The following is a 12154-nucleotide window of genomic DNA, read 5'->3' on the forward strand; positions in this document are numbered from 1 at the left end:
CACACACACACACACACACACACACACACAGAGAGAGACACCCACCCCCCCACACACACACACAGATGGAGCATCCCTAATCCAAAAATCCAAAATCCAAAATGCTCCAATGAGCATTTCCTCTGAGTGTCACATCAGTGCTCAGGAAATGGTGGATTTTGAAACATCTCAGATTTCAGATTTTTGAATTAGGGATGCTCAACTTGTGTATGTGTCTAATTTTTTTTTCAGATTGAACCCCTTTCAACACTTTTCCTGGGTTATACTAAAAATGCATTTTTTCAGTGAAAATCATAGATACAAATATCTAGGGGCTATGCATATTCAGGAATTGATAGAAGTGCTGTGTCAATGCACTGAGTTCATTGCAATTTGCTCAACAATTTGAACTGTGCATTGCTAATGAGGGACAATACATGGACTATGTCACAACATTTTAAAACGTATCCTATGTTGTAATGTAATACCTATAAACCATTCTTCATGTATTGTCACCTATATTTCTGGACTTTATGGCTACCCTGTTCTCTTGAGTCTATCACTAACAAGCAGGGTGATTTTGGACAAGTCACATCCACAGTCTGTAGATAACAATTGGAACACCTGTTCCCCAGACTGGGAGGGAAGAATCAAGTGAGCTATGAAAATTTACACTTATCTACAAACATCATCACAATCTGGCTCTCTACAACCTAATTGGCTTTTGGAAAAACTCCAGATGAAACTCTGAGGAAACCTTGGCATTAAGTGAATGAAGGAAACCTCTTCTTGGTACCTCAGAGACTTTGACCAATCTAACTCTGACTATCATCAGTTAGCAAAGCTCCTTCCAGCTGGTCCTCATCACTTTGCTTGTTCCATGAGGTCATAAGAGTAAATTCTATGCAGTTTATTTCTAAAGAAAACAGATAACAGCTCCCATGCAACTATTTGTCTTTCAACAATGAAATAAGCAACTTACTCTCGCTCCTTTCTCAGGAAAACACTGACAGCTCCCACTGCAGTCTTGGCCCCCACACGGCTTTCCATAAGACTTCTCTCCCTATTAAAAAAAGGAAAAAGTTAATAAACCATGTGAACCAAGAAGCAATGTTGTCCCAGCAAACCTAACTCTTAGCTTCTTTACCAAGTAAATCTTTCGCGGCTTAATGATCTTATCTGATGTTGTCAGTAATCAAATGAAATAAAAACTAATCTTAAGCTAGCATCCTTTCAGGTCAGGTCTATACCTCATCAAATAAATAGCCGGTTTTGGAACTTTACTTTAGACACCTGCTCACTGGTAGAAATTCCAGGCACAATATACAACAGAATTACTTGGGGGCTGGAAATAGACTCTAGACATATTCCTGTGAAAACAGGTGTCCAGTGACTTACAGATTTGCACTCATTGATAAACTGTAGCTATAGCAGATAACTTGAATGAAATTCAAGTGCTAGATGTGTAGTGACAAATGAAAATGGCTACCTTGTACTCTGCTCTCAGAATTGTTCTTCTCAAACTCCATTTCAGCACACCATTCAAACCTTACAGTGGCACTCCCATGCCCAGTTAGTCAGATCCAGATTCCTCAGTCGGTATTTTATAGTACCCCCCCAGCTCTCTAATTTCACTTTTCCCTCTCCTCTGATTGATGGTGATGATTGCTAGCTGAATTTCTGCAAGGCCCGCACGTGACCTGACATGTGCTGATCCTCACCAACCTCATCTCCTTTCTCTCTGGCTCACTCTGCTTCAGTCACACAGGAGGGCGTTCATTCTGTTCATTAAAAACATCAAGCCTGTTCCTGTCTCAGGGGCTCTGCCCTCGCTGTTCCTTTTGTTTGCAATGTTCTTCTCCGAGATTTTTTTTTTAAAAATCCTGGCCTCTTTTCATCACTCAGGTCTCAGTTCAATTGTCCATTCTCAGAGAGGCCATTCCTGAGTCTCCAGTTACTTCCAATCATATAATTTCATTACCTTTTCATCATTAGACATTCTGTCTACTCCTACTAGAATGTAAGCTTCATGTAAGTAGGGACTTCATTGTCTTGTCCAACACTGTATCTCCAATGTCTAAAACCATGGATGACACTCAAGGAATTTTTGGTGACCACATGAATGGAGTTAGGATTTGAACTCAGGTCTGACTAACTCCAAAGTCTTGACCTTAACCCTTAAGCCTTAGTGTTTTCTAAGTCCTTTGTCTACCAGAACCTCAATACAAAGACTCAACAATAAGAAAAACTGCAATTCTGACCATATCCACCTTGGAAAAAAAGCAAAACATAAATTCTAACTATTATCTGTAACAAGAACTTTATCTCTGGGATGCATGGATTTAGAACCATCCAACTTTTTTATTTAATGTTGGATTTTTTTTCCAAAGAGAAAGGCATATTTATGAGCTGACCTCGCACTTGATCATTCTTGCCTCTGTGTACTGTGTGCCTTTTCCTAATTCCTAGAGAGCACTGTGAATTTCTCAGATGGTCTCTTATCTCTTTAGACATTCCCACAACACTTTATCAGCACAACACCTTGGTAATAAGGTAGTGATGGCAAAGCTATGACAAAATATTACTATTTTAGATTCCAAACACCTTCCTTATACGTTATAGTTTCCCTCTCTTATAAGCCCTTGACATGGTAAGTGCTATTGCACACTTTCCAGTTTACCTTCCATTTTATGGAATATAGGACAGGCAAGTTTTCATAAGGGTGAGATCAAGATCAGGAGGAAGCTAGGGGCTGGGAAACAAAAGAGAACTGAGAGAGCAGCATTGAATTTTATCTCCACCTGTGCTGACACCCTTGTCTAATGTTGACTACTATATTTCTTGGTATTAAGGATAATTTGTATTTCCTTCTCCATACATTCCTGTGTTTTCTAAGCAGTCTTCAACAAGCACATATAATTAATAAGAATACAAAATACATGATATTAAGTGATAAAAATCATCCCCTTCAAGGACGAGAACTTGACAGGTGTTGCCAAAGTTGAAATGGCATCTATTCGGAGCTATGGCTTACTTCCAAACAATGTCTGTTTGAGTGTTCCATAAAATTGGTCTATAGTAGATGAAAAGTTTCCAGACCCCTCAAACATGGAGCAAAGAGGCTGGAAGCAAGGGAACTGGAAAAGAGGGGGGCAAAAAAAACGATAGCAGAAGCTGAACAAACCCGTAAGAATCAGAAGCTAAGGTTTCTTAGGAACTCGCCAGAACAAGGAGGCAAAGACACTCAGCTAACAGACAGGAAGTCATCACTGTCCTTTGTCACTGAGGAAAGTAACCAGAGAAGCCCTGTTGGCCATAAGGCAATTTCCTGTAATGCCAGCCCTGGCAGTTTCCCCAGTTCCCCAGGAGTCTTCAATTACAGTGAGGTGGGAAGAGTGAAGGCAGGCTTCCAGGGAACATGACCAGACTAGACCTGAGAAGCCTCTGCTTTATCCTGGCATGTCTGGGGACACTCCACCCCCTGCTTGACCAGGCCATGTGGCTGGTGTCATTTCCACCTTGGAATGCTCTCCCTTTTCTCTCAAGATCAAACCTTTCTTATACCCAAGAAAATTAAAACTGGAAAGATTTTGGGAGATCATCTAATACAGTGGTTCTTAACTCTATTCAAGCAGTACCTTATTATTTTTATTATAATTATTACTCTCCCTTGCCATCCTAAAAGAAATTCATAGGAATAAGTTATAATAAAATGTAAGGAAAATTTTAAAAGCACATAGCATGCCCTAACTGTATTGCAAAGAAAAAAAAAAAAAAAAACAGAAGAAAAGTCATTTGTAATAAAAAGATTGGTATTTCAATATATAAAAGCTCATACATGGCTATATTAGAAGATGTCATGAAGTGGTAGTCAGAGGCCAACAGCTCTATAGAGAATTATGATGAGTGTAACAGCCTGCTGACACAGAATGACACTGGGATGCAGTATTGATGATTCAAGTATCATGAATGCAGTTGCTATTAGTAAGTGCAGTGATTCTCTCAAATGACAAACAACTCATGGTGATGACCGTGGGTGGAGGGCGGGAAGTACAATCTTCCCTTTATTTATTGGGCAGTTTTATTCGAGAAAACCATGAAAAAATTCATTTCAATATATAAAATGTGTTTATGTTCTAGACTTCAATAATTATAAACAGAGTTTTCATCTCCATGAGTATCCAGAGGTCTTCTCTATCCTTCAGGATGCATAGTATTCAGAACACCTATCATTCCTGGCAGCCACCAAGTAAGTGTTCCCGACTCCCTAATCATTTCGACAATCACGAATGGCCTCACAAATTGCAAAATACCTCCTGGGGTGTACTTTTGTTAAGAAGTATTGGTCTAATCCAAATCACCCATTTTACAGATGATAACACTGAAGAAGATTATTTTGACTTGGGTCACACTGTTAACAAGTGGATTCTAACACTTCTGAACATAATGCAGTATTCTTCCTACTGTTCCATACCTCTCAAGGCCAAATTCAAGTTCCATATTTTCCATGACCACTTCAGCTTCAGTGAAACACAACAATACTCACTAAGTCCCATTCACTGGCTAAGTGTCACATGTTGTTATGGGAGAGTCTTTGCAATGTTCCTAAGATTGCATAACTGAGAGTCTTGTTTCCTCATCCAGACTGTAACGTTTATAAGGGAAAAGTCAATTTATTTTACTCCTTTGTATAAAACCACAGTGTTAAGGGGCGAACCTATGTTCTAGCCAATATCTGAGGCAGTATCCCTTAATTAGGAATATAAGTTCTGGAGTCAGTCTGTACAGGTTTAAATCCCAGCTCTAATATTTCCGAGATGGATGAACTTAGGCAAGTGACTTTATCTCTCTGAAACTCAATTTTCCTACTTATAAAATGAGAATGGCAACAGTATCTACTGTATAGAGTTTGATTGGAGGACTCAATAAGATTAAGCATGCAAAACAGTACCTGGCTCATAGTATTCACTTAGTGTCAGCTATTATTATTATATTAATATTAGCTATACTAGACTACTCAGCATTTTTTTGCAACATTCTGGTCTCTCTCTGGAGCTCCTTATCAAGTGCTGTGCACTGGTATGGTCATGCCAGTTCGTCTATGGCTGATGTTCACTTTGCTTGGTCAGGATGTCCATTTGGATTTGTTGATGTCTGTATATGTAATTATCAGAATCAAGAACATAACCACATTTTATACATTGAAATGAATTTTTCATGGTTTTATTGTTACTGAATAAAATGCCTAGTAAATAAAGAGGAAGATTGTACTTCCCCCCCCCCCCCCAGATCACCACCACGAGTTATTTCTCATTTGCAGATAATCACTGCACTCACTTAACTTTTTTTTTTTTTGGAGATGGAGTCTCACTCTGTCACTCAGGCCTGGAGTGTATGGTGCGATCTGGCTCACTGCAGCCCTCCGCCTCAGGTTCAAGCCATTCTCATGCCTCAGCCTCCCGAGTAGCTGGGATTACAGCACCCACCACCACACCTAGCTAATTTTTGTATTTTTAGTAGAGACGGGGTTTTGCCATGGTTGCCAGGCTGGTCTCGAACTCCTGGCCTCAAGTGATCTTGCCACATCAGCCTCCAAAATTATTTTTAAATGCTAAAAATATTTAGCATTTAGAGTTAAAGGTTAGGGTTGCTAAACCATAACCCTAAATAGTTGCTAAATATTTTTAAATATAATCTCTACTCCACACATCTATCCTTTTGGCTTGATGCTGGTTCCTATGTTAAAATGCTTCCTACTCCCTTTACCACAAACAAAATTTCTATTCATTCTTTAAACCCAGCTCAACCATCTTTTTTGGTGAAGACACCTTATACTCTGCTCCTTCTCAGCAATTTCAGAAGTTCTTACTCTTCTTCTCTTTGCTGATGGAGTTTTGCAGTAGTTTACTCAATTTATTTGATTCTGCCATCAGACTGGGATCGGAACCTATGTCTTATGCTTCTCTGCAGCCCATGTCACAGAGCAGATATTCCAGTGAAGGGCTGTGAAATAACGCTCTCAGAACAATTTGAGTTACAAGTGTTAGAGATCAGTCCATCACCTGGATTCTTCCTTTCTCCCTGTGGTCTCCTGAAATAAAGAGTTAAACATCACAGTGGCCTCTACCACCAACAATAGGCTTTTCCTAGGCATCACCAGTGCTTTCCTTGCATGGGGGTTGGCAAAGATGACAATGATGCAAAAAGGTACTCAGGAAAACAAGATTAGGAAGTAACAGAGGCTTAGCTGAAGTGATTAGATTGCAAAAGGCCAATTATGTTTGTGACATTTTCTCCAGAAAGCTTAGTCCACAGAAGACTGTCCTGTGTATAATTTTATTCTCACCATTCATCTCAACAAATATTTATTAAGTGGCCTACTCTGTGCTAAGGTACTAGTGTTAGGCATAGGTGATAGTGGCAAGTATCCATAACAGCCATAAGTGAAACCAAGTCTTGTTTTCCTTGGTTAAAATTTAGAAGGGAAGACAAACAAGTAAATGAATATATAATATTGGTCAGGTGGGAAATCTTTGTTATTATGGGAGGAAACTTAAATTGGGGGTAAGAGGGAGTAAGGGAAGGATGTTGGGGTTAGGGTTGGTTTTTATATATAAGGGAGTCCAGGGGGAAGGCCTTGGCTTACAAGGGGGGAATTCTGAGCAAAACCAGTGTTTTCAAAGCACAATCTTTTGGCCCAGAATCATCAGTCCTGGGAAATTGGTTTAAGGAGGTTGCAATTCTTTGTCTCCTCCACGATCCCACTGAATCATAAACTTTAGGGTGGGGCTCAGAATCTGTTTTAACAAGTCCTTCAGGTGATCTGATGCACATAATGTTTGAGAAACAACTGCCCTTATAGAAGATTGAAGGAATCAAGTTATGTGGAAATATCTGAGGAAAGAGTATTCTTAGGCAAAAGGGAAAGCAAGTTGCCAAAGGCAGTAAATGAAGAAAATATGGCTTGATGTTTTGGGCTACAGCAAGGAGGCAAGAATCCTGGAGTCAGTGAAATGGGGGGATGGGGATACCCTGATAAAGCCAGAGTTGGAGCAAGAGCCAGATTCATAGAAGAATTCATAGACCAGTGTAAGAGCTTTTGCCCACCTGGGAAATCCCCACCTGAAGGGCTTTGGAACATGGTGAGTGGGAACACCAGTTGGGATTACTTTTTTTTTTTTTTTTTTTTTTTTTTTTTGGAGACGGAGTTCACTCTGTCCACCCAGGGCTGGAGTGCAGTGGCGGATCCTCAAGCTCACTGCAAGCTCCCACCTCCGGGGTTTATGCCCATTCTCCTGCCTCAGCCTCCCGAGGTAGCTGGGACTAACAGGCGCCCGCCACCTCGCCCCGGCTAGTTTTTTGTATTTTTTTTTAGTAGAGATGGGGGTTTTTCCAAACCGTGTTTAGCCAGGATGGTCTCGATCTCCTTTGAACCTTGTGATCCGCCCGTCCTCGGCCCCTCCCAAAGTGCCCTGGGATTTACAGGCTTGGGAGCCCACCCGCGCCGGCGCTGATTTACTTTTTAAGGGGATTTTCTCAAGCTTGCCATGTGGAATGTAGTGGGGCAAGCACAGAAGCAAGAAGACCACCTAGGAGGCTGTTTTGTGGTAATTCAGGCAGGATGATGAATGTTTATAAGAGGGGCAGTTATAGAGTCTGACAGGAAGTAAATGATCTAGGTTAATGTTTTAGAGGTAGAGCTTGCTAGGGATTTGCTGATGGATTGGATGTGGGATTGTGGGGACTGAAAGGGAGAATTCAAGAATGACTCCAAAGTTTCTGACTAGCCCAATGAGAAAGATGAAATTGCCAATTTTATTCAGATGGGAGAAAACTATTGGAGAAGCCTTGGCTTTGGGAAGCATCAGGAATTCTGGTTTTGAGATATGTATAAGATATTTCGAAATGGAGGGAGTTGGAGTAGATAGCCTGGCTATGGGAAAGTCCCCTGGAAATTCAAGGAGATGCCTTAGTCAGTGTAGACTTGACTATGTTGGTGGGTAACAAAAACCTAAGATCTCAATGGATATTAGCACACAAGAGTTTGGATTTTTAATCACTTTAATGTCAATAATCCAATAAGACAAAAGCAGCTCCCTCTTAGTGGCTTCCCCAAGGTGAACTTGGGGGATTTCCAAGCTGCTGTTTGTCTAGCAAACTCCACTACTTCAGATCCCTAAGTACTGCTCTTAATTCCCTTTACAGGAAGTGATACATCTCTTTGGTGGTTCATATTCCCTTTAAAAAGAACCAGACATACGGAAAACCCTAACAACATGAGAGTGAGAGAGCAGGTTTTTATCTGGGATCACCTATCTCTGCTATCATTGTTATATAAAGCCCAAGGTGGCCCTAGGTGTGTGGCCTTCGTGGTCGTAATCTGTAATCCCAGCAATTTTGGGAAAGCCAAGGCAGGGGGATTGTTGAAACCGAGGAGTTTGAGACCAGCTGGGCCAACATGTTTGATACCCCCATCCTCTACAAAAAAATAGACAGGTGTGGTGGGCAACCGTGGCCCTTGTAGGTCCCCAGCTACTCAGGAGGCTGGGAAGGCAGGAGGGTCCCACTGGAGCCAGGAGTTTGAGCTGATGTGCCACTGCAACAGCCCTGATACAGAGTGAAACCTGTTCTAAAGAAACAAAAAGCCTCCAAAGCAGATGGGAGATTACCAAGGGGAATGAAGGTAGATGAAGGGAAGAGGAATACACCCTAGAATTAAGCACTGAAGCAATGTATTGTTAAGAGAACTGAGGGAAGGTCCTTTGAGGAAGGAACCGAGAGGGAGTAAGCCAGTTGAGATGAGTAAAGAACCAACATCCAGGCCGGGCGTGGTGGGCCCTTCAAGCCTGTATCCCCAGCACTTGGAGGCCGAGACCGGGTGGATCACGAGGCAGAGTTTTGAGACCATCCCTGGCTAAACACGGTTGAAAACCCCCGTCTCTACTGAAAAATATCAAAAAAGCCTAGCCGGGCGGGGTGGCTTGCGGCCTGTAGTCCCAGCTACTCAGGAGGCCTTGAGGCAGGGAGAATGGCGTAAACCCCGGGGAGGCGGGAGCCTTGCAGTGGAGCTGAGATCCGGCCACTGGCACTCCAGCCGGGGTGACCAGAGCAAGACTCCGTTCCAAAAAAAAAAAAAAAAAAAAAAAAAAAAAAGAACCAACATTCCAGAGGGGCCCTGGAAAGCAAGGAGGAAAAAAACTGATAAACCCAAATTGTTGACAGATTAAGTAAGACAGGATATGAAAACACACCAATGGATTTAGCAATGTGGTGATCTGTACCAGATAAATTTCAGTGGCTTAGTGTGGCTCAAAGCCAGATTGCAAGGGGTTCAATAGAGAGTGAGAAGTGAGGAACTGGAGAAATCCAGGATAGCCAATTATCTAAAGGGGTATTTGGAATGGAAGAAATGGCACTGTAGCCAAAGAGGGATATGGGGTAAGAAGTATGTTTAATTTTTTGTTAAGATTGGAGATATTGAAATATGTTAGTATTTTGAGGGAATATGTGTTGACACAGGAGACAGATGGAAAATTGTTGGGGTGACTTTAAGTGTACAAGAGAGGATGGTATCTAATACACAAGTTGATGGAATGCCCTTAGGTAAGAGAATTGAAAGTTCATCCACAGTGACAGGTGGAAAGGCAGAATACATAGATACAGATGCAGGTAGGGTAGTTGATGTGGTAATGGAAGCATACAGGCATTCTCTTTGTCATACTTATTTTTTCCTCTCAGTGAAACAAGAATCAAGGTTATCAACTGAGAATAAGAACAGGAAGGAGGTATTGGAGGTTTGCAGAGAGATAAGGTGTGACATGATCAGTTAGGAGAGCAGGGAGAAGGCATGAACTAGGGAAATGTGGCAGGACTGCAAGGCAGCTCTAAGGGCCCACTTTAGTTTGGTGGTCATGGACTTAAAGGAACATCAGTTATCAATATTGTGAGGTTTTCTGTAGACTTGTCCAGCCACATGGATACATCTGTAGATTAGAGGAAGAGTTGGATTTAATCAAGGCTGGGGTCTGCTAGGTGAGGACGATAAAGGAAAAGAGGGGCAAGGGAGTCAAGGGCATATGGAAATAAGTGATTATGATTATGGATCATAGGATCTAGGTTTCCTGTGGAAGGAACTGAGCACAGGTGGTGGGCAAGGGGCAGCAGAAAGGTAATAGGATCAATGGATGATTGACTCTGGTGGGGTTAAAAAAATGCATCGGTTTTAGGATTGTGACTATGTCTCAGAAGAAAGAAAGTATGGTACTGTAAAGACGCTAGCCCTATTAATATTCCACACAGTGCAAAACAAGACAGTCCTTGGAATATAATAAATTCGTCTTGAATTAGCACAGTAAATGATTATTGAAATGGCTGCTCATTCCTGGTTTCATACAACATAATAAAACTGTCCCCTTTTAATAACTCACTCTGTCACTCAGGCTGGAGTGTAGTGGTGCGATCTGGGCTCACTGCAGCCTCCGCCTCCCAGGTTCAAGCCATTCTCTGCCTCAGCCTCCCGAGTAGCTGGGATTACAGGCACCCACCACCACACCTAGCTAATTTTTGTATTTTTAGTAGAGACGGGGTTTTGCCATGTTGGCCAGGCTGGTCTCGAACTCCTGGCCTCAAGTGATCTTGCCACATCAGCCTCCAAAATTATTTTTAAATGCTAAAAATATTTAGCAATTAGAGTTAAAGGTTAGGGTTTGCTAAACCATAACCCTAAATATTGCTAAATATTTTAAATATAATCTCTACTCCACACATCTATCCTTTTGCTGATGCTGGTTCCTATGTCTAAAATGCTTTCCTACTCCCTTTACCACAAACAAAATTTCTATTCATTCTTTTAAACCCAGCTCAACCATCTTTTTGGTGAAGACACCCTTATACTCTGCCTCCTTCTCAGCAATTTCAGGAGCAGTTCTTACTCTCTTCTCTTTGCTGATGGAGTTTTGCAGTAGTTTACTCAATTTATTTGATTCTGCCATCAGACTGGGATCGGAACCATGTCTTATGCTTCTCTGCAGCCCTGTCACAAGCAGATATTCAGTGAAGGGCTGTGAAATAACTGCTCTCAGAACAATTGAGTTACAAGTGTTAGAGATCAGCATCACCTGGAATTCTTCCTTTCTCCTGGGTCTCCTGAAATAAAGAGTTACATCACAGTGCCTCTACCACCAACCAATAGGCTTTTCTAGGCATCACCAGTGCTTTCTTGCATGGGGGTTGGCAAAGATGACAATGATGCAAAAGGTAACTCAGGAAACAAGATAGGAAGTAACAGAGGCTTAGCTGAAGTGATTAGATTGCAAAGGCCAATTATGTTTGTGAGCAATTTTCTCCAGAAGCTTAGGTCACAGAAGACTGTCTGTGTATAATTTTATTCTCACCATTCATTCAACAAATATTTATTAAGTGCCTACTCTGTGCTAGGTACTGTGTTAGGCATAGGTGATAGTGGCAGTATCATACAGCCATAAGTGAAACCAAGTCCTTGTTTTCCTGGTTAAAATTTAGAGGGAAGACAAACAGTAAATGAATATTACATACATATTTGTCAGGTGATCTGTATTATGGAGGAAACTAAATTGGGTAAGAGAGTAGGAAGTGTTGGGGTTAGGTTGTTATTTTATATAAGGGAGTCAGGGAAGGCCTTGCTTACAAGGGGAATTCTGAGCAGAAAACAGTGTTTTTCAAAGCACAATCTTTGGCCCAGAATCATCAGTCCTGGGAAATTGTTAGAGTTGCAAATTCTTGTCTCCTCCACGATCCACTGAATCATAAACTTTAGGGTGGGGCTCAGAAATCTGTTTTAACAAGTCCTTCAGGTGATTCTGATGCACATAATGTTTGAGAAACACTGCTATAGAAGATGAAGGAATAAGTTATGTGAATATCTGAGGAAAGAGTATTCTAGGCAAAGGGAACAGCAAGTGCAAAGGCAGTAAATGAGAGAATAGGCTTGATGTTTTGGCTACAGCAAGGAGGCCAGAATCCTGGAGTGCAGTGAATGGGGGGATGGGATACCTGATAAAGCCAGAGTTGGAGCAAGAGCCAGATCATAGAAGATTTCATAGACCAGTGTAAGAGCTTTGCCCCTGGAAATCCACTGAAGGGCTTGGAACATGTGAGTGACACCAGTTGATTTACTTTTTTTTTTTTTTTTTTTTTT

At 41.4% G+C, this 12154-nt stretch overlaps 1 protein-coding gene across 1 annotated transcript in view; it reads right to left on the reverse strand.

Moving 5' to 3' along the window:
• Positions 1–12154, reverse strand: part of COL4A6 (collagen type IV alpha 6 chain) — a gene marked incomplete at its 3' end in the record, with an annotated part of 301135 nt that overhangs the window by 149010 nt on the left and 139971 nt on the right. The window contains exon 3 of the mRNA XM_017863099.1: positions 962–1042. Coding sequence (XP_017718588.1) covers positions 962–1042 — 81 coding nt within the window. The remainder of the gene's footprint in view (positions 1–961; positions 1043–12154) is intronic.

Source organism: Rhinopithecus bieti, unplaced genomic scaffold, assembly GCF_001698545.2.
Source record: "Rhinopithecus bieti isolate Rb0 unplaced genomic scaffold, ASM169854v2 scaffold_68554, whole genome shotgun sequence".
In the NCBI taxonomy this organism is placed as follows: domain Eukaryota; kingdom Metazoa; phylum Chordata; class Mammalia; order Primates; family Cercopithecidae; genus Rhinopithecus; species Rhinopithecus bieti.